The sequence below is a fragment of the Ceratotherium simum genome, chromosome 4 (genome assembly GCF_057802395.1).
Source record: "Ceratotherium simum simum isolate JZ-2026a chromosome 4, ASM5780239v1, whole genome shotgun sequence".
Classification (NCBI taxonomy): Eukaryota; Metazoa; Chordata; class Mammalia; order Perissodactyla; family Rhinocerotidae; genus Ceratotherium; species Ceratotherium simum.
Genome location: NC_141903.1, coordinates 74,443,682 through 74,471,399, shown reverse-complemented (window position 1 = coordinate 74,471,399; position 27,718 = coordinate 74,443,682). Strand labels below are relative to the sequence as shown.

At 37.4% G+C, this 27,718-nt stretch overlaps 1 protein-coding gene across 2 annotated transcripts in view; it reads right to left on the bottom strand.

Annotated features, from left to right (window-relative positions):
• Positions 1 to 27,718, bottom strand: part of KIAA0825 (KIAA0825 ortholog) — a 355,127-nt gene that overhangs the window by 235,722 nt on the left and 91,687 nt on the right. The window contains exons 10-14 of one of the 2 annotated variants that reach the window (XM_087430038.1): positions 26,947 to 27,137; positions 24,163 to 24,345; positions 23,057 to 23,132; positions 16,852 to 16,856; positions 13,912 to 14,022 (exon numbers count right to left, since the gene is read on the bottom strand). In XM_087430038.1, the coding sequence (XP_087286164.1) occupies positions 13,912 to 14,022; positions 16,852 to 16,856; positions 23,057 to 23,132; positions 24,163 to 24,345; positions 26,947 to 27,137 (566 nt within the window). The remainder of the gene's footprint in view (positions 1 to 13,911; positions 14,023 to 16,851; positions 16,857 to 23,056; positions 23,133 to 24,162; positions 24,346 to 26,946; positions 27,138 to 27,718) is intronic. The other variant, XM_087430037.1, reaches the window with a different exon arrangement.

Here is a 27,718-nt window from a genome sequence, read left to right as displayed (position 1 = left end):
ACATTTGGTAGCCTGCCAAATTTAAAACTGATACAAAATAACCATGTCTATATTTCACAGACCTATGTCTGTTTTTGTTTCATGACCAAATAAAAATTATTTATGGATTTATTTTGAATGCATTTATCTGTTCATTCACCAAATATATGAGGGCCTACTATGTGCTATTAACTCCTTTCATTATTCATGGAAAGAAGTTACAATGGGCTTTGGCTACTTTGTAATTTGCCATGTACCATGATTGCTGATAAAACTAAAGGAATTCAAAGCTTCTGTTAAGGGTCAACCGTAATGTAATTATTTAATATGTAAAGCCTTAAGTCAACATGGACTTATCAGACCCACTCTGACAGTCACACTGCTACCTACTTGGGTAATCATTTCATCAAAGAGAAACAATTCCAAGGCAAATAAGCTTCACCTGGAGAAATTATCATCAATGTTGAGTGGAAAATCAAAATCAGGTCCTCCGCATCACCACATTAATTTACCAATGAACTGGCAGGAGATAAGAAAGTGAAGTAGAAACTAAAAACTGATAACATTATTCACTTTTTCCTTCTGAAATCTCGAAGTTTAGATTGGCTAAAGGTCACCACATCTGAAATCAGCTTACAAGCACCACAACAAAAAAGGCAGGAAATGATCAAACTCAATCTGGGTGCGGCCATAAGGATTGTGGGAATGGGGGGGCCTTGAGAAGGAAAGATGTGACAGCAATGTAAAGGTGTGCATGAGGGGACCATATGCTTCAGAACAGAAAAAAACAAAACTAAGGGTATTGCTGTGAGAGACTATTTGCAGCATCATTTTCAGACGGAATTTACTGACTGGAGAACCATCCAGTTATCAACATAGTCTAGACAAGTGGTTTTCAAAGCTTGGGCCATGGACCAGCAGCATCAGCATCACCTGAGAACTTGTTAAAAATGCAAATTCCTGGGCCTCATCCCATTAGAAATTCTGGGGATGGTCCCCAGAAATCTGTGTTTCAGCAAGCCCTCTCCAGGAGAGCCTGATGCACGCTAAGGTCTGAGAACCACTGAGGTAGAAAGTGCTTTCTGGAGCACAGGTCGTAGGGATGGGCCTAGCTGGTATCATCTTTCCTACCTCTGTGCCTTTGTGCCCATGCAGGTCCACCTTGGCTGCCACACTTGCGGTGGACTCCCCATAATCCTTTACTTATCGTAATCCTACCCATTCTTCCATTTGCAGCAAAAATATCACGCCGCTTTCTCTGTGGAGTCTTCACTAAAAATTTCTCTCCATAATGGTCTCTCTCACTCTGAATTACAGCACTTACGGCAAGTATACACACTTAGCGCTTTATTATTTCACCAATTAAAGCTTTGTCTTTCCACTCAGATTTAAGCCTCGTGAGGACACTTGTTTTATACTCCAAAGCTCCTAGCAGTGAACTAACCACACTTGAGGGCTCTGTAGACGTTAGCTGATTGACTCATAAGCTCATAAATGGGTAGGCAAACTCTTTTCAAAAAAAGAGGATGCTTTGCCAAAAGGCTGGCTTAAGCAAAAGTGAGAGGACCCAAACATATAAAGTGAAATTTCAAAGCATCTCTTCCTTGGCTTGGCTTGGCATTTGGAACATCTCACAACCTTATGATGCACAAAATCCTTCAGCCTCAGCTGAACTTTGGACCAACTCAGGCTTCCATGTGAGACTCGGACAACATGACTTGAAACAGAGAAACTCCTTGGGCAATTGGTGGGGCAGTGTTAGCTAGGCAGTGTTAGCTAGTTAGCCCCGGGCAGGTGGTGAAGAGAGAAATGGGGAGTTACTAAACTCTCAGGCCAGAGGAACCAAATCCGTCAGTTCAGGAGTTCTGAACTACTAAATTACTTTGGGTATTCCCAGACTGGTCTGGCTCTTGCAGTAGTTCCAAATACAGTACCAAAGGAAGAATCCACTAGGTGAGCCCTTTGGACTGAAACACTGAAGCAGATCCTCACAATGGTTGTCCCTATTTCCATCCTAAACCCCAAGTGCTGGCTTCTAGAAACTTGCCTGGGGTTCAGTAGATGAAAAGCAGCTAGTTGGTGCTAAGCTGTATATTAAAATTGATTTAGTTTTTGAAAATTTCCTACCTACATATTTTGCTTGAGTTGAATGCTGATTTAAAGATACATTTAATGAACTGAAAGATCCAATTTGATGGAGTGTAGAAAAGGAGGGGGATTGTTGAGAGATAATCTGAAGAAGGAGAGAGAAGGCAGATCATGGAGGGCCTCATTAGCCAAGATGGGGATTTTGGACCCATTGAAGAGTTTAAGGCAGATGAGTTTTCTGATCTGGCTGCGGTGTGGAGACTGGATTGGAGGGAGTTAGTTTTTGCCCAGCCCTTTAGACATGTAATAAAACAAAATAATTTTAATGTCATTTCATACCACTGTATCTCAATACCTGGTTATAAATAAAACTTCTCATTTACCAGATGGGAAGCTGTTTGTTGAAATGTACCTCGATTCTTGGATCTTTCAACTTATCACAGATTTTGAAATGTACAGTAGAATGACTCACTATGAGGAAAAATAAAATATTGCAAACATTCCTGAATCACCAAGCTCGGAGTAATAAATGCATTGAGGAGTCTGTGTTGGGCATATGGAGAAGCATATGTTCCCTCATCCTTTGAGCTGGTGGAGCTGTGAAAGTGAGATTAGCCTCACAAAAAAATGACAGAAAGGGAAATTATATATATATATATTTATAGATATATATATCAAATATGTACATGTTGAATTCTACTATAACAAAGAAGAGAACAAAAATTTATAAATCCACTGGAACTCATAAATCTTGTATTAGGAGACAGGATAAATTTATGGCTGGGTTGTATTAAGCTTATACTCTAATAAGTGCTATATTTCTGGAGAATGAATTGGCATAAAGAATTTTTCAAACCCAGGCAGTAAGGAGTGATACAATAATGGGGTTCAATCATTATTGGTTTATGAAACTAACAAATCATCGTGCAAAATCTTAGCTGTATTTGGGTGTATTTACTCTATGAAAACTCAAGTAGTTTACTTATAATTTCTGCAATTTTTTAGTATGTATCCATACTGCAGTAGAAAGTTAAAAAAAATCTTAGCTGTATCAGTGCACACCAGCCTGACTTCCAACCACAGTTGTGCGTGGGGCACAGGGCAAGAGAAGGCTCTGCAGTAGGTTCAGACTGCAAAATGAGCAGCCTAACTGCTCAGGCCACATGACCATGGGATTCACTGATCCTCCCATATATGTATCATGTAGAAGCCCTTAGAGTAGTAGAACATTGGAATGGACTCTGAAATGCACAGCTTTGGGATGATGCCCAGAGGTGTTGGGGTACTGTCCTTCAAGATTTGATATTTACTTTGAATCAACAGCCATTATATGGTACTATATCCCTAATGAATAAACTACATGGGTCTGGGAGCCAAGGGTGAAAGTAGAAGGGGCCCCTCTCACCAGTGCTTCTGATGGTCCACTTGGGAAATCTGTGTTTTCCATTCCAATAACTCCCCATTGGCTCTGTGGGAGTGGAGGTCCTGGTTTCTGTGGTAGGGTGAGTTGGGGTATACACACCTCTACCAGAGGACCATTGAGAATTCCACAAAACCTAATGTTATAGCCGCCATCTGGTCATTTTTGGCTTCCCATGCCAGCAGTCTAGTGGGCAAAGAAAGGAGTTACTATATTGGCAAGGGTAATTAACCCTAATTATCACTGAGGAGCTAGAGTTGCTACTACATAAGGGGAGCATGGAGGAGTTCTGTGACTCAAGAAATTCACCAGGGCATTTCCTGATGCTCTCATGACTGGGGATAACCATAAACAGGCAACATTCTGATGAGGGAATAGTAGCCATGGGTTCGACCCTTTGGGGATGAAGGTCTCAGTGACTCCACTGGGCAAGCAACATAAATCAGCAGATGTGATGGCCAAGGGTGAGGGGAAGCTGGAATAAGTGGTAGAGGAATGTAATGATGATTATCACTTTCAGACTCAGGAATAATTGCAGCAGGGGATACTCTAGCTTGTCCCACTAACTCTACTGTAATAAAACCTTTTTTGTAAAGAAATTTTGACCAGCCATCACCTGGAAGAATCAATGGTAAGACTCAGAAAACTTAACACGGGTAATGAGTGGATTTCAATGGTGAAAAGGGTAGACCAAAGCAGATGTTGTCAATGTCCCCACATCCTCTTCCCCTTACCACTCAGTTGATACTGGCCTGCCTTTTGCTATCAGAAACTGCATTTTTCTACCTTCCAGCAAGACAGGTTGGAAGCACCAGTGAATTAACACCCCTGGAGCAGCCTTCATCCAATGATTAATGGAAGTTGCTGTATAAATAGCTCAGCATCCTTGCTCCTTTCGTGGGATAACTCTGAGATGTGCCTTTCACACTGGCTCCAAGAATTTCCCCAGGAGGTTTAAGTTCTGGTTACTCCTATGGTAGTTGGTTTGATTACACTAATCTTTATTTGCTATCTTTCTTTCTTTGTCTCACTTACCACTCCCTTTTCAGTGTCTCTAACTTAGAAAATAAACTACTTTCATTTGAATCCTTGTCTCAGGGTCTGCAGTATGCATCTCACTTAATCTTTGTTTCAGGAATATTGAGAAACTAGTCCAAGGTCATTTAGCTAATAAATATGGCTACTGGACTTTGAACCCAAGGCTTTCTGACTTCAAAACCCAGGCTCATTCCACTATTCCATGTTTTTTTCCATTCAACCTGGTTGATGTTTGGTGGGTAAGTTGTATTTTCCAGCATTGAGGATGTTTGGCTCTATTCAACCTCCTGATTGACGATACTAGGTTTTTGACCCAAAATTAAGTTTGTGGTCTCAATGCTATTCCCAAATTGGAGCCATGTTATTCGAGGTATCTAGGGACTGATTTTGACCAGATGGTTCCTGTCATGGATTACTGGGCCAAATTTATACCAGAGACCATAAGTATATGATTCAGAGAACAAAGGCAAGGGCATAACTAAAGAGAAACTGAGAGTAAAAGCCCTAAAGTGGGGAAACAAAAGCAGAGGAGAAGCCCTGTATTAATCAACTGCTCTTGGCTTTCCAAAACAGATCCTTCAAGATATTTCTAGGAAAATAAGTAAAGACAAATATTTAAAGCAGTTTTGTCATCTTTCTCCAGGAAGATAACTTTAGTACCTGGGGAAAAAGTTGAGAGGAAAAAAATACACAAAATATTTTCTTCATCATTTTACCAAGTGTATAGATTATGTATAGTTATAGCATTGAAAATGTTTGCATAATTTTAATCTCTATAGTGGGTATAGCCAAGTCTTTATGATCTTTATAACTAAAGATGATTCAATAAACAGAAATCAGACTGGGTTCACCTGCACATTTATATATAGGGTTTGCTTTGATTTTTAATGACTTTGTCCACCAAGGTGGATTGACACTCAAAGAGTCTCAGAAAAACTCTCTTCAGAGTTGGTTGTATCTACACTATCTGGTGTATAACTTAGAGGGTAGGCATTCAATCTGTGAGGACCTGTGTTTCCTGATTTTAGCAAATTAAACTTTTTCACTTAGGATGACTCCATTTCCCCAAAACTGCCCAAAGATATTAGTAACCCAACCTCACAGCCCTAGCTCCACACTTTAATGTTACATAGGTTTGGATATCCTATTTCTAAAAATATATAAAAATTGAATTTTAATTTTTAAAATAATTTTACATATCAAACATCACTTTTTGACCCCCCTGCGTCCCCCACCCCCACTGAAGTGCTAATAGCACCTGAATCCCTGAGACACTGGACACTACTACATCACTCAGCTATCCTTTTTGAGGAGCAGAAGTTATCTCTCTGGAGCCTATAACTATTATTGGTCCCTGTATACCAGATAATAAATACCCTGTGGCAGGGAGTTCAGAAAAGGTCTCCCGTGGCATCACACTTCTGGTAAGTGCAGAGACCCAACGAAAAAGTAGTTCAATATTCTTTCCACTTTTTCACACTTGTAGTAGGTCCTTTTTTTTTTTTTTTTGTGAGGAAGACTAGCCCTGAGCTAACATCCATTGCCAATCCTCCTCTTATTGCTGAGGAAGATTGGCCCTGGGCTAACATCCGTGCCCATCTTCCTCTACTTTATATGGGATGCCGCCACAGCATGGCTTGACAAGCAGTGCGTAGGTCCGCGCCCGGGGTCCAAACCTACAAACCCTGGGCTGCCGAAGTGGAGTGCGCAAACCTAACTGCTATGCCACTGGGCCGGCCCCTAGTAGTAGGTCCTTTTAACATGTTTGGATAATTGACAAAATTGGCTATTTTCGGAAACATATAGCTCTTTACTAACACAGCATTATTGAATGATTGTTTAGTAAGTATTTACGTAATAAATTCCATGAGTAGGCACATTAGCTCATTTAATCTCATGAATCTGCCATGACAGTATCTCAGAAGTTAAGGAAATTAGATGTTTCAAGATGGAAGAAGTAGACAATGATATTGCATGCTGTTTTCATGTAGACCAATAAGGTTGTATCATACTTATATCTCAACTTCCTCACCAAAATTTAAACTACTTCATATATGCAGAAAGTGAAGCTCACACAGGTTAACTAATTTTCCAAGATCACAAAACTACAGAAGTCTACCAACCATATTTGTCTAATGTGAAAATCTATAGTAGTTTTCTATTATCTCATTGCTGGCTCCATTGCTATATTTTTATGTATATAATACCTTTAAACCATAACAGAAAAGGAAAGATATGAATAGATATCCAGGTATATCAAGTATCTAGTTCATCTGACATTTTCACTTCTTTTAATAACTGCCCCACAGACAAGTAACTTTCTCTCTGAAAATCTTTTCAAAGATCCAGCTGCTTGTCCATCCACACCCTGAAACAGCCACTTAAGAGCTTTGGTGTTAAAAAGCTCTCATTACTTCTCCCCTGGCTGTTGGCTCCATGTCAAAGCTTGGCACCTCATCAGAGTATGAGCTCTCTAAGCTCTTTTCCTCAGTCCTGTGGAAGAGCCTGTCAGCAGCAGCTGGGAGACCAAAGCTCTTTTGTGTCCTCCTCCCCAGATGTTCTTTCCTAAGGATACTCCCAAGCCACCTTCTCAATAAGACCGTGCTTCCCACGCCTGAGCTTTACCACTCAGATCAAATGTTTGAAAAGAGCTAAATGTACCATTTCATCTGGCAAAATCTGAACCGATACTACAATAACTCATTTATTCCTTCATTCACTCATTCATTCAACTAATGTTTGTTGTCTGATTTGTTGTCTGCTAGGCCAAGGAGAGACAACAGCAAGTAAAAAGCAGTCACTATTTTTACAGAATTTAGTGGAGAATACATACAGAGTTTAAATGATCATACAAATAAAGATAAAATTACAAGTATGAAAACTCAACGAAGGAAAAGTAAAGATGCTATTAGAAGACATAGTAAGAGGAAGTGAACTAGTCTTTGGGGTTGATGAAAGGCCTCCCTACAGAAGTCCCATTGGAGCTGAGACATGAAGATAAGCTGGCATTAACTAGGTGAAAAAGGAAGAAGATACTTTAGGGACAAGGAAAAGATGTGCAAAAATCCTGTGGCAGAAAGGAGCATGGCATGGCAAGGAAATGTAAAAAGGCTAATGTGTGGAGAGCAGAATCTCAGGGTAGTGTAGCATCAGAAGGTGTTGCAAAGGTAGGTAAGGCACATCTATATGTCTTATAGGCCATGCTAATGCTTTGTGTATATATTTAAGGACAAATGGGAATTCATGGAACGGTTTTAAGCCATAAGTGTGAAATGACAAAATTTAGTTTTGAAAATAGATTTGAGTTTGAGAAACCTCTGGCTATAGTCTGGAGAATATTGGAAATGGGAGTCAACATATATATAGAAAGAAAACTAAGAGGTTATTGCAGTTAGGGGAGAGATGATGGTTTGGACTAAGGCGAAGGTGGTGGTATGGATAGCAGATATTAGGGGTTAAAATTATTGAGACTTGGTAATGGATTGGATCTGGAAGGAGAGAAAAAGGGAGGTATTCAGGTTGCCCCCTAGGTCTCCAGCTTGTACGAGTGGATGCAGGTACCATTAGCCAAAATAGGGAAAAATAGAAGAGGATCAGATTGGAGGGAAGTATCCTAAGTTCAATTTCAGTCATGTTGAGTTTGAGGTGTCTTTGTGTTTGCCAGATATAAACCTCAAGAAGGCATTCACGTATGGTTGGCACCCATGGATATATAGGTCTGTAGTCCTAGAAGGGGTTAAAATTAGAGATACACGTTTGGGAGCATATAAGGAGTACATGAAGCCATAGGCATGTATGACTTTCCCTGGAAAAGGTTCTATGATGGAACACTAAAGAAGTTTAATATTTAATGGCCAGGTCAAAGTAGATGAACCTGCAAAGGAGACAGAGAAACTTCATGACCTACCTCTTCCCTCACCATTAACAACTAGTGTACGGCTTACTTGGAAAAAAACATTTAAATACATTTACTGAAAGATTGAACCAACACATCTTGGCAAACTGGATAATATAGCATATAATATAATGCATAGCATATAATATAATGAAGCCAAAGTTAGCTTAATATATTTAGGGAGGGAAAAAAAGTACACAAATACAAAACAGGATTATACTGAGTAAAACCATAATAGAAACAAAAACATAGTAGAAAGAATATCTACAGTTCAGAATGGACCCACGAATCAAAACATCATGTTGTCATCATAAAAGAAAATGAGCAGTGTCAAACGAATGGGCTGTTTACTCACACTGATTATGCTACTTGGATTCAGTGTGCAGTAATGACCTACCTAGCTAAGGAAGACCTGAAAAATATTTGGAAATATTTAAAGAATCACAAGAAGATGAAAGTTTGGAAAATAATAAAAAGCATTATAATGCAACGGGTATAATTGACTAAGATAGTATTCTTTCTTGAACATCTATATGAAAACACAGTATGGTGTCATGGTATTATCCTTGAGATTAATATGTTCTCCACATGCCGTAGTTTAATCTAGTATGAAACTGATTACCCTTTCTAAATCAACTCACATTGTTAGCCTATACCACTGCTAGGGATAATGAATACAGTACATTTTACTTACTGCTTTGAAAATGCATTTATTTTCCCTAAAGCAAACTCTTCTAAACTCTATTCCAGGGGTTGTAGGGAACATGAAAAATTCTATTTTTACCAACTTATATACTTCATAGGCTTTCTCTAGTAATCCTATAGACAAATTTATGGTCCATAAAACTGTTTATGCATTTGTAACTCTTATTTTAAGTCTTAGTTTCATGTCTTCCTCCTTGCTATTTCTTCTTATCTACTTTTAAGTCATTATCTTAATATATTTAGTATTATTAAAAGCTGACTTAAATCCCTACTGAAACAATGCACAGGTGTAAATAAATAAGCAAATAGGTGAATAAGTTACTAAGATCCTTCACAATATTAAATATTTCAGTCATCTCTCCTCTCAGCCTCACCTTTTCCAAAAAGAAAAGCCTAATAATTTTTAGTTTGTCATCATCCAACCCATGTATTTCCCTGAACAGTTCATTTTAGTTGCTAAGGTGAAGAATGAAGTTTTGAAGGAGAATTTGGGAGTGAAAAACACACAGAAACAACTAATATATGTGAGGGAAATGGATGGAAAGGTGGATATTTTTAAGGTCACATGATGGTTGTTTACGAATTCCCATTGCAATGTTTGACAAATGCAAATCAATAACTTGAGTTATTTTGAAATTACTTTTATTGCCACCCTGGGTTCCTCTGACTATACCACTGCTCTGAACATGTTGGATCATAAATCACATGGATCATGTCTTTCTAAGTAGATTACATGGACCTGTTAGAGAATAATTGTCAGAAATACTGTACTCTTGAGCCAGCCCTGATGGCCTAGCAGTTAAAGTTCGGCGAGCTCCACTTCAGTGGCCCAGATTCAGCTCCCGGGCGTGGAACCACACCACTCATCTGTCAGTAGTCACGCCGTGGCAGTGGCTCACATAGAAGAACCAGAAGAACTTACAACTATACACAACTATGTACTGGGGCTTTAGAGGAGGAAAGGAATTAAAAAAAGGAGGAAGATGGGCAACAGATGTTAGCTTAGGGTGAATCTTCCCCTGCAAAAAATAAAATAAAATAAAGAAAGAAAAGAAAGTATTGCACTCAGTGCAGGGGAGCTCATACTGTACTTTGCATGTAGAATTTAGACAGGCAAAGGAGAGAACCAAATGTATTCCAGGAGAGAAAACTACATAAATAAAGGCTTGCATCTGAGAATAAGCAATAAATAAAAGCTAAAAGTAGGGAATAATTGTGCCTTAAAGACAAGAGAAGAGACTGACAACTGGAGCAGCGAAAACTGTTGGGTGCTCCAGGAAATAAGCTAGACAGCCTGGGTGAAGCAGAAGCTACTAAAGCTTCTTGAGCAGAATGATCTACTGAAAACAGTATGTAAGCATGTTGAATAACAGTAAACTGGACTAAGGTTGTTGTAATGGGCTGAAGAGAGAGTGGTTCTAAGAGAACTGTGCAGGAAACATCAACTACACGTGATAATATACTAGGAATAGGCAAAGAAGCAGCTCAGTATGGAAACCGTCATCAGGATTCTCCCGTAGAAGTGCTTAAGAGTTATGACACTCCTGACGGAAAAGACACCATGCACGGAGGACACGGGAGGAGTGGACAGAAGGCTCAGTTGAGGACATCATATTGGGTTTCCAGTAATACAGCGGGTCATTCAAGAAATACGGGCAGCTAGACATGCAATGTTGGAGTAAAGGTAAGTGCTCAGAGCTACAGATGCAGAGCTAGAAATCATCTGCACAGAGGTTATAGGGTAAGCCATGTGAACAAAGAGCAATAAAAAAATGAGGTTTTTTTTTTACTTTTAAAAAAATTTTATCTTAATAAAATTAAATTGTTCTCATGATAGGAAATTTGAAAAATATAGAAAACAATACAAATGTAAATTAAAATTGTAATCCAACATGCAAAGATGAAAACTGTAAACTCCCTAGTATATATCCTTTCAACATTTGTTTTTCTATGCATATGTTTTTAATGCCATATGTATAGTAGTAGAGCATAGTTCAACACTTCTCAGTTATCTCCCCCCTTCCAATAACTGTTCATCTCCTGGGAAACAGGGGCTCTCACATCCAGCAATTTGGGAGAATTTGCATATTAGATCCCTCCCTTGGAGATAAACCCTATACCCTATATCAGAGCCCTGGCAAAACTGAACCATAAAAGGAGACTTTACAGAGTGAATACCTGACAATCTGAGATTTTTCACGCGCACCTGTTAACATCCCTCGGAACTACCTTCTCATTGAAAGGCGAAGGTGGTGTTGTCAGGAGCTTGAGCTGTGGAAGCAGACAAGCCTAGGTTCAGAGTCTACCTCCCAGCTTTGTCCCCTTTGGAAAGCTGCTACGTACACATCGCTTTACTCTCCATGAAAGAAGCACATGAGTACTTACCTCACAGACTAGTGTGAGGTTTAAAAGAGGCACTTGGCATGTGTGATATACAGTTATCACTCTAAAAACTGGGCCGGCTTTGATAATGTCATAATTACTAACTTCCAGTTTCCCCTTAACTATAAATCACAATTATTTATCATTTAATATTTTCCAAAATCAGCCCTTTTAATGACTCCACAGTAGTCTATCGTAGGGCTATCCCATAACTGATCTGTCTAATTTCTGTGAGATGTTCATTTCCATTTTTTTTCTTTTACAAATTATGCTTCAGTGAATAGCCTTACATATAAAACTTTGTCAACAGCTCTGATTAATTCCTTACGATTAACACTTAGAAATGGAATTGCTGGATAAAGGGGCACAAATATTTTTAAGGTTTTTGATATAGCTTACTAAACTGCCCTCCAGAAAGCTCGTATCAAGCTGTATTTCCACTCAGGGCTGAGTAGTCACCCCCATGTTCTCATCTTTGCGTTAGGATAATTGTGGAGACTGGTTGTTACACAGAAGCATAAAGAAAGAAAAGTCGTGGGGCCAGCCCTGTGGCACAGCGGTTAAGTGTGTGCACTCTGCTGAGGCGGCCCGGGGTTCGCAGGTTCGGATCCCAGACGCACACCGTCGCACTGTCAAGCCACGCTGTGGCAGGGTCTCATATAAAGTGGAGGAAGATGGGCATGGATGTCAGCCCAGGGACAATCTTCCTCAGCAAAAAGAGGAGGATTGGCATTGGATGTTAGCTCAGGGCTGGTCTTCCTCACAAAAAAAAAAAAGAAAGAAAGAAAAGTCTTATTACGTATACGCTTGCTTTAGGTATAGTAAAGAGAAAGAAGTTAAATAGAAGTCGCTATTTGAAAGATAACCACGCTGACTTCCCAGGCCTCTAGCAGGGCCGAATGGTGCAAGGCTGGAGGTGAAAGTCTTATAGAGCGACCCCTAGAGGGGGATGATAACTCCAATGGTTATAGATTAAGATAAAAGCAGGAAATACAAATAGATTAAAGCAAATGTGATACTAACATGAAGAATAAATATGTTTAGAAGTTTGGGAACTCATCAGAATGACACAGGTTGTTAGCTTAACTCACACTGTAAAAGATCCAGTTGTTTAATTTGTTATTTTTGTAATAATGAGTATTAAAGAGTAGGCTATTTAATTCTCAATGACATAAGAGTATATTTACACGCAAGCTACAGGGTATTGCAATGACGGGGTATTAAAAGGTATTCCATTTCTAAGAATCAATCATAAGGAATTAATCAGAGATATTGAAAAAGTTTTATATGTAAGTGAAGTAACAACAATACACTAACGTCCTTGAAGGTAGAGTCTGGGACTCATTGATTTTGGATTCCCCATTAACTATATGGGAAAAGGCACATAAAAGGTAAACAGTATGTTGTTGTGTCTATAGAGACTCTGTGTATGAGGTTTTCACATCCTCTATTTATGGGTAGGACTCTTGTTCCTTAAGAGAGAGAAACAGTCAGTCAATTTAGATGGTAAAATCACTGATAGTGTATTTCCAAGATAAATCAAGAATGCATAGGGCCGGCCCGGTGGCTTAGCAGTTAAGTGCACGCGCTCCACTGCTGGCGGCCCGGGTTCGGATCCCGGGCGCGCACCGACGCACTGCTTCTCCAGCCATGCTGAGGCCGCGTCCCACATACAGCAACTAGAAGGCTTGCAACTATGACATACAACTACCTACTGGGGCTTTGGCGGGAAAAAAAAAATTAAAAAAAAAAAAAAAAAAGAATGTATAGGGATTAACAATATCTCCTTCAGCTATATATGCTACATTTATTCACAGATACCAAAGAAAGGTACTGTCTAATGATATATTCAGCAAAGAATCAAACTGACATTCCACATAATGCCACAAAATGTCATCAGATTACTCTGGAAGTACATTTCATGCTTTAAATGATTTTTCTTATATTTAAATGCAGTAAATTAAATAATGAAAGTGAAAGACCCTATTCATAATTTTAAAAGTTATTCCTCTCTCAACTTTTACCTACGGCTCTGAATTAGTTACATGAATTATCCAGTTTTGCTGTCTTTTTTGATAATTAGTTGGAGAGCTATCAAATCCCCAGTCATAGATCAAGAAGGATGAATTTTAAAACAGGTAATTAGCTAAAATAGAGCTAAACTCCAAAAATTCACATTTTTCCATTACATCAGTAAAGCTATAAGTTAGTAGAATGATTATGAGGCCTGTATCTTGGATTCTTGAACTAAAAAAAAGAGAAATAATACTCTTTACTTATCTGCATATTGTAAAAAGTTGTAAGTTGTTTTTGTAAGATGCATTTATCTCCATGGATAAAAGTTTCTATTAAACTTTAAAGGAATCATAGAATCATAGATAGTATAGCATTTAGAGGCTCTCACCTGAGTAAAGAAGGGTAGAAATGTGATATGCAAGAAAACCAATGTAATGGTTGCTTGAAAAATGGTTTTAAGGAATCTGAAGCAGAATCATCCATGCCATGCTGAAAAGTCCTAGGGAAATAAAAACAATTATTTCAGAATATACAGGAAACATCCACTATGAAAACTATCAAAACTTTTTATTTTTAGTAAGTATTTGAAGTTAATGATTTAACACAAAATGGTATTGTGCTAGAATGGACAATGCAGCCACTTGATCCATTTGAGATTTATGTTAATAGCTGGTTCAGAGGCCTCTATATAATAATCCTTACACTTGGGAAGGTATGACAATATCATTATTAGTTAAAAAAAAAAACTTCCATAAAATTCATCAAAAATAAATGTATAAAGAATAGCACAATGAATACCAGTTATGTCTTCCTTCTCAACCTGGATCCAATAAATGTCAATATTTTGTCATATTTGCTTCATTAATGTAAAAATGTTTAACATAAAGGTACATCTTTTTACTATTTAAAGTGATTTATAAACAGTAAACAATTAATGAGAATTTATAATTAATTTTGTATGCTCCTAAGGGCCTACAAGGGACCTGTAAAGAAGAATTTAACTATAAAATATATGACTATGATTTCAAAATTAGAACAATTTGGCCAGAATATCTGGTCTACAATTATCTTTGGAAAAGTGACTGTAACATTTTTCTAGGTTGGCCCAAATTCAACAATAAATCTTGAGGTAATAAGAAAGGATTTGCTACACAAAATCTTTAGTCGATGGCTTCGCTAATAAAAATTTTATAATAACAGGAGACTATATTTGCCTACATGGAGTTAAGAGAAATGACTAGGAACATTTTAGAAAAGGAATTGTTTAAAGTGGTACTCTCTCTCTTATATATAGTAGAGGGGCAATAGCATATAGCAATAGTCTTTAAATAATATGTAGAAAAGAATTCCATTTTGAAAACCCATCTCTGTCTTTTCATTCCACATTCTACTTCTTGTACCTTCACATTCTCTGAATTTGACCAGTCTCTCCCCTGTTTGTCTTGCCAAGTAGAATACCTTCTAATTAAATATACTTTGATGTTTTTTAGACTTTTACTATATCATCTCCTCTTTGAAAGCCATTTTTTCCTCACTAAATTTTAGAATAGAATAATATTCCTTAAATAGGCTTCAAAATCGGGCTGTCATATTTCCATTCCATGTATCCAATGTATGAATTAGAGAGGTAGGCAGAAGCTAGGTCAGGTTACCAGGATATGCTTTTCTAAGGAGTCTGGACTTTTTACCAGCTATGAGGAATCACCGAAGAGTTTATAGCATGGGAGTGATAGCAGCAATTTTAGAAAAATCACTTGAGCACTAGTGAGGAGGGTAGACTGGAGAGACGGCTTCCTTCCTGAGGAAGGGAAATAATGATGATATTGTAGTAGACCAGGCAGAAGAGGACAAAGTCCTAAGGTAAGGAGTAGAGAAGATAGTAAGTAGGAGACAAACATAAAAAAAATATTAAATTAATAGAAATAACAATATTCATCCCCGAAGACATGGGGCTGGAAATGGCATGAGAGGGAAGGTAGAAGGGAGAAGAGTTAAGGGAAAAGGAGGAGACTGGGATGACTCACAGGTATTTTACTTAGTTTTAGATATGTTGAGGGAGCTGCAGACATTTGAAGTCCAGCCAAAGAGAGACATCCAATAGGAATTTGGATTTACTGATGTAGCATATACAACAGACATCTAGGTTGAGGATATTGATATGGAAGTTATTAGCATAATGGTGGAGCCATGGGAATGGATGAATTCACCCAAAGAAAGAGTACAAGATGAAAAGACAGTCAAGGAAAGAACTCTGGAGCACATCAGCACTTAAAGGGTGAGGTGAAAAGAAGCCGTCAAATGAAATCAAGAAGGAATAATCAGGGAAGTGGGCAAAGAGCCAGGAGAAAGGGATGTTGGAGAAGCCAAGGGAAGAGAAATGGCCAATTGTTTCAAAAGCTGCAGAGAGGGTAAGTGAATGGAGGGACAAAAATTGAAGTCAGCGATTGGGAATGCATGGATGATCTGGCCCATGTTGTCTGTTTAGCATGATGAGGGCGGTTGCAGTGCATTGAGTGAATGGTAGGTGAGAAAATGAAGACAATGAGTGCAAATTATGTTTTAGGAGGGAAACACAATAGTAAAGAAGGAATATTTTTTTAATACAAGAGAGTCCTGGGGGAAAGAACCAGAAGATGGAAAGAATATTTAAAAGACTAAGGCCATGGAATAAGAGGTAAATGTGATCAAGAGCCCAGGTGAAAAGATTTGGTTTGGCTGGGAAAAGAGATATATCGATCACCAATCAATGGATGTAGAGGTGAGTAGGGATCAAGATAATTATTAAGAATGGAGATAAGAAATTAAAGTGCATTCATGATGGTCTGGGTTTTTTTAGAGAAGTACGAGGGCGAGGCCATCTGCTAACAAATAGGGGGATGGGACAAGGCGGAGGCTTTGGCCAGAGTGGAGAATAATGGAAGAGGAAGTAACCCAGAGAAAGGACGAAAAGTGGGGTTGTCAAAGGGTACAAAAGGACATCTGAGTGATTTTCACCAGCAGTGTTCCAGAGTCTGGATACAGAGGCCAAGAAAGTGAGGGTGCAGAGGAGGGACATGCAATAGAAGGGAGCTAGGAAGAATGGGATGCTGGTATAACGTGAGAGGAGATGCAGCAAGGGGTCTGGAAAGACAGGCAGTCTCAAAGGAAGTGACAGACTGGGGAAATAGGATGGGACAAGAGAAGGGGGGCTCGATGAGAGAGCAGGAGGGACTAGAAGCTGTGGTATCACAGCCTCTGCCTACTTTTCCAACTACTTCTTTGAGCACTTTGCACACTTTCCCATTTGTCCAGTTACTTGGGGCCACCTCACTTCTCCAAGAATGAATACCTTACCTAGCATGCCCTCTCTGTCATGTTCAGCTAGCTCCATAGATTGCTCTACCTCAAAACCTTCTCTACTAAGTCTTCCCTGACCACCATGTCTAAAATATACCCCTTCTCACCACCTCATCCCTCTCTATGCCCTTATTTTGCTTTGCTTCTTCTTAGGATTTAACTCTCCCTCCCATCCTTTCACGTTTACTTTTTGCTGTCTGTTCCATACGCAAGGGTAAAGTCACTGAAGATCTTTTAGAGGCAGTGCAGGGGCACGTGCAGGAGCTCTGGAGCCAGACAGCCTGGTCTGTGTCTTGGGTGGGCTCTTTATTAGATGTGTAATCTTGTTTGGCAACTTATTTAGCTTCAGTTTTCTCACTGTAAAATGAGGATAATAATCACCTCACAGGGCCAATGTAATGATTGAGATAATGCATATAAAGGAATTTGCAAAGTACCTAATAAGGGCTCAACATACATAAGACATTATCAGTATGGTAACAACAGTTGTAAACACTTAAGAAGGTCTACAACTATCTCAAAACTGACATGGAATTCCTAATAGTCTAAACAGTTGCCTAGTTACAGTTTTATCCTCACAATTAGAAAAAATAATGGAGGATCTAATAATAATGGAATGCTTATTTGGTGCCAAAATTTCTCAGACTATAAACCACTGGCAATGCAATACTTCCCAGAACATTTCTGCCGGTACTTAAACTCCTTTACTCCACTAACGGTGTGTCAGTCCTACTGGTAATACTAAGGTTATTTGGCTATAAGAAATGTTATGGCAGATGTTTATGGTCTCAGAGGGGTTGGGATCTGTATGAACATTTAATTCCACAGCAAGATCCCAAATTAGTTTCATTATTCTGGAAAGCATAACAGGGTGAAAATTGGCCCACAAGCCTCAATGGGGGAATGAAATGATGAGCTAGCTATTAGAGAACTTCTAATGATGTTTTGGTATACAGTTAAAAGAGAGGATGCTCCAAATAATTCATAGTGGAGAGTATCGTATGAGCCACAGAATTATATTTTCCATAAGACCCAAAAGAATTTTGATATAGCAAATTTAAACACTCCTTTAAAAATAAGTAATTGTCGGGCCGGCCCCGTGGCTTAGCCGTTAAGTGCGTGCACTCCGCTGCTGGCAGCCCGGTTCGGATCCCGGGCGCGCACCAACGCACCACTTCTCCAGCCATGCTGAGGCCGCCTCCCACGTACAGCAACTAGAAGGTTGTGCAACTATGACACACAACTATCTACTGGGGCTTTGGGGGAAAAAAATAAATAAATAAAAATTTTAAAAAAAAAGTGAAATTAAAAATAAATAAATAAATAAGTAATTGTCTATGGGTTGAAGCAGAATACATTTCTTCACATTTCCAAGTTAGCAGACTGCAAAGATAGCTTTGTTTAAGGGGGAAAAAATGAATTGGGGAAATTCTTTGCCTTTGCCCTTCCTCCAACATCAATTAACCCAGGCCCCTTCCCTATCAGAACATCATACTGGCTCTGGGCTGATCACACCACACCACTTGAGCACTCTACCCCAGATTCAGTCTCTTTTGGTTCTCTGATCTACAATTATGTTGTCTTCCTTCCTTTTTCCATTAAAAAGTTCCATTAAAAAACTGATTGACTCCTTAGGCTTATGTAGCCAGCTGCTGCTAGAATGAAATAAATCCAATGCACATCAAAAGTGAGAACAATTGATAAACTAACAAGAGTTAGCTGGGTTTTACGCCTCTCTTGTGCCACCCTGCTTTTGGTTGCCCTCCCAGGAGAACTGCATCTTATAATATGATGCTAATGGAATAAACATCCAGGATGGAATCGAGGAAGCCCGAGGAAGTGAGCTCCATGGGGGCAGAAGGGTCAGGTCAGACATCTTGTATCACCTGCCTACCACAGTGCCTAAGCCATTGGAGGGGCTCAATAAACAAAAAAATACCAAGAGAAGACCACAACTCATGAAAAGTAGAATTGGTTTGTAACTGAACTATTCAGACAGCAGTGGAATACCTGAGGACATGTGCGCCCTTCTGATGGCCCTAAAATCACAGACAACTAACCACGAATATATAGAGATAACCAAATTCAATCTACTTTACCGTTTTAAACAGAATTCTTAGTACTGCTTTGCTTTCATAAACCAGCATTACCCCTGGTATATAAGTAGTGTATACTGTATAGTATAGTATATATACTTATACTATGAGTAGTTGCCTAAATGTCATCAAGAGAGAGAAATCAAGATAAGACAGTTGGAGTAAAATATGACTCCCCACATTTCTCCTGCCCCCTGCTTGTGTTTCTCACGATGAAGATAACTCTTTGAGGTTAGAAAAAGATGATTTGAAGTTAGAAAATGACGGCACAATGCCTGGCTTATAGTAGGTACGTAGCAAATACTGGTTAAAAAAAAAAAAAAAAGGAATGAATAGAAGGTATTGTCAGATCTGCTTAGTGGAAAGGAGGATGAATTTTGGAGGCCATATGTGAAGAGCAGTCTTGGGTGGTATACAGCCAAGGGGCAGATTGAGAACAGGACATATAGTGGAGAGATAGAACAAGACTTGACCCCAAAGTATAGAGCAGGAACTCCCAGCTAGTCAAAGATTCAGGGCACAGGCCTTCTCCAAATTTAATGACTAGTCCTTCACCTTCACCTAAAGATTTTATCTTATTAGGACCACACATAAAGCTGTTTGTTTTTTTGTTTTTATAATAGTGATTTCCTCCTTAAAATAATGTTTAGGGGGAAAGAAACAGAGAGAGTCATTTAATCTAAACAAAATGGCTAAGACAACTAACTTCACCTTCTGGATCATTTTGCATACTGCCAGATAATTTTTTGTTTTTTTACATTAAAAAATTTTTTACTTTTATTTCCATTCAGTCTGTATGCATTTTTTTTTTTTTTGAGGAAGATCAGCCCTGAGCTAACATCCGTGCTAATTCTCCTCATTTTTGCTGAGGAAGACCGGCTCTGAGCTAACATCTATTGCCAATCCTCCTCCTTTTTTTCCCCCAAAGCCCCAGTAGATAGTTGTATGTCATAGCTGCACATTCTTCTAGTTGCTGCATGTGGGACGCAGCCTCAGCATGGCCAGAGAAGCAGTGTGTCGGTGCGCGCCCAGGATCTGAACCCGGGCCGCCAGTAGTGGAGCATGCGCTCTTAACCGCTAAGCCACGGGGCCGGCCCTGTATGCATTTTTCTAAGTCTTTTTTTTTGTGTGTGTGTGAGGAAGATCAGCCCTGAGCTAACGTCCATGCTGATCCTCCTCTTTTTGCTGAGGAAGATTGGCTCTGAGCTAACATCTATTGCCAATCCTCCTCCTTTTTTTTTTTTCCCCCAAAGCCCCAGTAGATAGTTGTATGTCATAGTTGCACATCCTTCTAGTTGTTGTATGTGGGATGCAGCCTCAGCATGGCCAGACAAGTGGTGCGTCGGTGTGCACCCGGATCTGAACCCGGGCCACCAGCAGCGGAGTGCGTGCACTTAACCTCTAAGCCACGGGGCCAGCCCCTGTATTCATTTTTTAATAGCTTTATTGAGATACATAATTCACATACCACAAAATTTACCCATTTTAAGTGTACAACTAAATGGTTTCTATTATATTCTCAGAGTTGTATAACCTTCACCACTAATTTTACATTTTTATTAGCCTCAAAAGAAACCCTGTCACCATTAGCAGGTACTACCCAATCTCCCTTCCTCTCAGCCCCTGGCAACCAATAATCTACTTTCCGTCTCTATGAATTCGCCTATTCTGGACATTTCTAATAAATGAAATCATACAATATGTGCACTTTTACATCTGGCTTTTTTCACTTAGCATAATGTTTTTGAGGTTCATCTCGGTTGTAGCATCTATCAGTCCTCTATTCCTTTTTATCACTGAATAATATTCCACTGTATGGATATGCCACATTTTGTTTATGCATTCATCAGTTGATGGACATTTGGGTTCTTTCTACTTTGTGCTACTATGAAAAATGCTGCTATAAACATTTGCTTACAAATCTTTGTGTGGACATGTGTTTTCATTTCTTTTGGGTATATACCTAAGAGTAAAATTGCTGGGTCATACGACCATATGCTCAACATTATACATAAGCATACTCTATGCACAACATTTTGAGGAACTACCTCTTTTCCAAAGTGTGCCAGACAATCCTGTGGTATGAAAAACAAAGTTTTAGTCCAACATTTTCTGTTTTGTGAGGGACAGTGAAATAGTTTAAAATAAATAAATAAATAAACAGGCTAAGACCATAACATCAAAACACCTAGTATTAGTTTGAAACTGAACTATAGACACAGCACTGAAATACCTCAGAATTTAGGGATTCAAAGCCATATGAATGATACCAAGTGAACCTCAAAATAGGTCTGCTGTTCCCTGGCTTAGTGATCAACATTCTAGCCTATTTCTGATGACTCCAGCCTTTGCCTGGTATGTCGGCGCTTGTACTGAAATGTATTCTTCCATGTTATTAAATGTTATAACATTAGGGACAGCCAACTTTGAAAAGTTTCCACTTTTAGGAGTTTTTAAAGGACACATCAAAACATTTTGGAGAGAGATATATATTTATATACACACATACATATACATAATTTAACTTTAACATTAAAAATTATACTTTTCTAAATTACTTGAGGGCAGATATTTCATATTGCTCGCTGCTGTATCCCTTGTGCTTAATCCTTGGGCTTAATCATAGGGGCTAGGGAGGCAACAACATTTGTTGAATTGAAACTAAACTGCATTTGCCTAAAATTCTAAGAATTAATTTTTAATTTGCTATATACAAACTGAAACTAATATTCTATGCAAGCAAAATGCAACATATGAAACCACTGTCTGGGTATGTGTGTGCATGTGCATTGAGTATGCTTCTGAATGTGCAGTTTAACTCCCTTTATGAAAGAACTACAAGCGATAAGCATTTTGGAAAATACATGGTGAATATTTTATGTTTCAGCAGGTCTCTTTCCCTGGAGGACAAACCTAAAGTGCTCCTTTTACAACATTCTAACAGAAATCTACAAAAGAGAGTTAAAAAAGAACATGCATTTTTGCAAAAAGGTTTCATTCTTCCTGAAAAGATTTTAAAATCATGTATTCCTGCCCTGGGATTTAGTGGTCCTATGCTAAGCTCAGAAAGGAAAATACATTCAGTGTATCTGTCAGAACTACTTGGAAGAAAGGCAGTCACCTTCAAAAAAGGCATATCACATAGAGTGACAAATGTCAGGTACAGTTTATAAAAAATTCAATACTATCGACATCTGATTGTTACTTTTCACCAAGTCCTTAAAGCATACAGTTTAATTTTTAAATGTGAGATAGAGATGTAATTTTTTCTAAAATGCTAATAATATGACAACTCCATATCCCGGCTGTGAAAAGAAGCTAAATAAGTCAATAGGGTTCTTGCAACACACATACATTTTTTTCCCCAGTTGGTGCAGCAACAGCTGCCTTGTAGATTTCCTTTTTCAATACAAAATAAAATATATTTCCAAGGTTAGATTTACATTCTAGGAAAACAATCATAAAATTTAAATCAATATGAATGGATAAAATTTGTGAAAATTTTTATTAACTGAGAAATGTTTAAAAAGAAAGTATATCTAGACTTTTGTTCATGCTGTTTCAAAGCAATATAGCTATCTATGTTTTATATTAAGAAAAACCAGAGGCAGTGCTTGGTGTAAATGTTCCGTAATCCTGGTTGAAATTAGCAATTTAAATTTGTTGAATGAGGTTACAGTGCAATATCTAATGCACAAATCACAGAGTCCTTGCATAGTTGTTAAAAAATGTATCAAAAGACCATAGGTTAACAATAATTAATGTATGTTACATTATCATTAAAATATGCAATCTTTTATAATAATTTATTTGTTTTATAAATGCATTGGGGGTTAAAATTTTTCTATTCATCTGTGACAAACCATGAAATTCAATATTGCTCACCATGACCAATCCATGAAATTTGTCAACTTTGTTCTTGATTTTCACAGGGCCTTCCTCTTAGATGAAATGACCCATTGAACTAAGAGCATGGCAATTTTTCCATCTATGGTAAATCGGTTTAGTTTACTAGGATTTATTATGGGCTTCAGACCCTGAGCTTTTTATGATTATGAACCATTATGTATATAATCCCAAACTTATGGCAATTTATCTCACTATTTCTTCCCCTTTCTGAAAGAATTTTCCATTTCTAAAATTAGTTCTCAGCCATAGGGTTGCCAGAAGAAACAATCTGTAAACAATGGGGTTGTTGAAAGTCAAAGAGTGGGTGAAAATTATAGGAAAATTGAAATCAAAGTTGTTAATTACACTTAGAATTTCTAACACAAAAGCCTCAAAATTTACTGAAAATCAAGATTTACATACTGCCCTTACCAGGATGTTACAGAAAGGAATAGTTTACCTAATTTATCCTAAGAAATACACATATGTATACTTTTTACTATCCAAGAAACTAAGAACATGAAACTATGTAGTCTTTCAGGATAAAGTGACTATTTTGGAGGTGGGTTTAAACAAAATTGTACTAATGTTTTATTATAAGATCTACTCCAATCTCTTCTACAATATTGCCAATTTGAATGAAATAGAAAAGTAGTTCAAAATTTTTAATTTCCCTCAATCATATTTATTTAGCTAAGTAAAATATTTCAACATTTTAAAACCATAATCGCTTATTTCTATTCCCACTTGCCATTACCAGCTCAGACACTAGAGCCTAATACTAAAACTGCAAATCTATGGCAGATTAACTGGCAGTGTGGAACCATTAGGTCTCTTTCAGAATGGGGAATATTTTAGAATTACGTTTTTTAAAATTTTTATTACAGTAAATCATTTTACATAAAACTAAAAACTAAAAAATATTTCTAAAAAGAGCAAAAAGCCATTAGATATGATTTTCTTTTTCATAGAGTATCAAGCTATGAGTAAAATAACCAACCCATTAATATAATTTGATCATTTAAACAACTCAAATAGTGAAGTTCAAAATGATCCTGATTGTACTGGAGCCTTATCAACTTAATAGGATTGATCAACAGACATATAACACAGTATTAGGACTAAATTGCTTTGAGAATGAAGAAAGCCCTGTCAATGTAGTTTTGTACAACAGCCCAATTCACAAAATCCAAAATGCAGTTCAAAAATTTTCTACATACTACTTCACAAAATTCAGTAAGTAGTATGAAAATAACTTTGCTAAATCACATTATTTTATATATCAAAATAGCTAAAAAGAAAATATATTTGATACTTACTGGTATAATTCAGTTAATGGTGAAGTCAAAATAACTAATGTTGTAAACAGATTATTACAATGGGTATGAATTCTAAAAACTTTATTATCTATATACTCATGAGGATTCAAAAGCTTCTGTACAGATGTGCAAACTGACCATAACATGTTCTCAGTGCATATCAAAATAGTTGTGACATCAAGTCTATTGGAAAGAAAAAGAAAAAAAATCACGTTAAACAAAACTGTTTTTCTTCCTGGTATATACATTATCATCCATATCTCTTGTAATAAGTATATATAGGTAAGAATAGAAATATTTGGTTAGAATGCAGATCTTCAGAGATCAAAGGGAGAAAGAATCAACACAGTGTTTGAGTTTCTCAGTGATCATAATACCATTATTTTTAGGAATGGTGAGGTTTATAATAGTGAAGTGCTTTTCAAAAAAACATGTTGAGGGGCTGGCCCCGTGTTGTAGTGGTTAAGTGCGCACGCTGCGCTGCTGGCGGCCTGGGTTCGGATCCCGGGCGCGCACTGATACACCGCTTGTCAGGCTGTGCTGTGGCGGCGTCCCACATAAAGCGGAGGAAGATGGGGCACGGATGTTAGCTCAGGACCAGTCTTCTTCAGCAAAAAGAGGAGGATTGGCAGATGTTAGCTCAGGGCTGATCTTCCTCACACACAAAAAAATAATAAAAATAAAATTTAAAAAATATGTTGATTTGCACTATCAGGGTACTGTTTAAGAAGCTCAAGAGACTTTCCCTGAAATTACATTCAGCAATAGGGAAGCCAAATTAAAAGAAAATTTGCTATTGTCCACATATATATGGACAATAGCAGAACAAAATTGGTAAAAATTTGACAGCAGAACAATTTTCCTCATCCCAGTACAAGCTGTCAAAAGAAAGTCACAAAGTTGGATAACATCTGCTCCCAGCAAGTGGGAGAAGAGAAAAATGACACCAGAAGCACAAATGGAGACACCTATAGTTTCAGACATTTCCAATATTAAATAAATTTGTGGAAAATATGCTGTATTATTTATCTTTTTCATAAACTCATTTCTTTATTTCTACCTTTCTTGAGTTTTAATAAGGACCCAAAGATTTATTTAAAGATTATTTTGGTATATGACTAAATTGTATAGATTTCAGTTACTTTCTTGTTTTTTTTCTTTTAAATTCAGTGCTGAAGAAATAGAAGATGGAAATTTTTAAGTGACAAGAAAACAAGTTTGAGAATCTTTTAAATGACATTTTGGCCTCCAATTTATATATCTATATAATAAAGTTATACATATGTTAATAATAGATAACACATTATATATAAATCATATATATTGTTTTGGTTATATGACAGTGGTGGTTACAGGAATACTAAAAGCATCAATAATTGCCTTTAGAAAGGTTTAATTGTAGTTTGCATCCATTTACTCTAATTGCTAATTAAACAATTACAAATCCAAGATATATATATGCACACACAGACACACACACACACATGCATAATCTGATTTCCACAATAATAGTGGTTTAGGATTAACCATTCAAATAAAAATATTTATTTATTTTACTTGTAAAAACTAGAAGAAAGGAATCTAGCTTTGCATGGCATTTTTATGTAACCACTCAGAAAATAAAAACCAGAAGTCTCTATAGTACAATTAATTAATTAAATATACTACTTATTTCATGAGCTAATAGTAAATCTGATTTCACAAACATCTCATAATGACTCACCACCTCATAGTCACAAGTGATTTAAGCTACATAAGGAAAAGAATGAAGGTAGTCTTTGCTCTCAAAAGGAACTTTCCATCTATTCTTCAGAGTTCAATGTTTTAAAAAATGCCTGGTCAGTAATTCAAAACAGCCTGTACAAAATACCATATTTATGAAACACTGTAGCAGGACCTAAATGCCCTCCAAATGCAGCATGCTTTACAAGAATGTGATCAGGAAATGATTCCTACTGCCAAAAAAAAAAGCCTCTGATGTCTTTAGGTTCCTCCTAAAACATATCTGAAAAAAAATTTTATACCTAAAAGACAGGTCTTAATCGCATTAGTCAGAATATTTAGAAAACAAAAGCCTTCTCTTCGTATAGACCATTGTTGTCGTGTAAGCATATTTTTGTACTATTCATTGCCTAACTAACTAATAGAATGGGACTATAATTCAGTCTTTAATTTAATACCCACTGACTCCTGCTCCTCACTTTCTGTAATTTCACATTTGTTGAACTGGCTTCTTAGAAATACATAATGAAAAGAAATGAAAAAAAAAGAAAAAGAAGAAAGAAGTAATTAGACTATATTAAGGAGAAAAATAATTAGGCAAAGGAGTTTCCTTAATGAAGATTAATGACACTATTTAAAGACAAAAAAAAACAACTAAAACTAAAATCCTCTGGTTGCTTAGACTCTCAAAGTCAAGTTGACTGCTCCATCACACCACTGCCGCTTTTTTCTTCATTTCAGGACCTTAATTTTCTCTCTTTATCTTATTTATTAACTTTTGTATATACATGTCCTAGATTGTAATACATCTTGAATCATTTTTTAGAAACAAGTGGGTTCTATATAAAATTTTAAGAAGAAAAAAGAGCAAAGTTATTTTGATTCACGTTCCACACTTCCACTTAAGTGTCTCAGAGGAATTGAATACAATTTCCTTTCAGACGTTAGAAACATGTTAAATACACAACGAGTTATGTCATGAGATTCGGAATTACATTCTCCTTAATATCAACTAGTGAAAAAGTTTTCTTGAAAAGCAATGGTTTTCACAACTTCAATTACCTTATCTGTGGAGTTCTCTTATAACTGGGATGGGCCCGAGCATATCTGGAGGCCAGAAGACCCAAAGATTTCTCCAGCACTTCTGCTAGAATCTCCTGGGCTAACTTAGAAGGCAGAATGGTCCAGAGATCGTGACGAAGAGCCCACAAGAAATAATGCCACATCTGGAGCGAGAAGGAGCATCTTTCCCCCTGGCAAAACCACCACACATTAAACAATAGAATCACGTCTTCCAAAATGTCAGTTTGCTTCCTATGAACCTAATTAGTTCAGGCTGAAAGGAAATAGCTGGAGAGTTTGACACACTAGATGACCAAGAAAAATTTTTGACAAGATGTAAAACATCTTTATTGACAAAGGAACATATGTTTTATTTCAATTACGAGACCAGATATTGTAGTGCCAATCCAGACCACAAGCATTTAACCTAGCATATTCTTGATTCACCTACACCTGGCCTGGAGTTTAAAATTTATTTTTAAACAATCGGCTTTATCTTTGCTAAACAAGTCATGCTAGTTTAAGATAGTGGGCTGAGTCTTCTAAAATTAAAATTTAATTATTTAAATTACGTATGTATATTTTTCTGAGACTATTGAGATAGTTTATAAATGTTTCAGATTTCACATTATAATGAAATGACAGGAGCAAAAATAAACTTGAATACTGTATACTTATCAACATGCATGAAACTAAGGGGGATGGGTAACTGTTGAAGGCTATTACATTAGGCTATTTTATCCATGGTGTTTCAATAACAATACTAGAAACA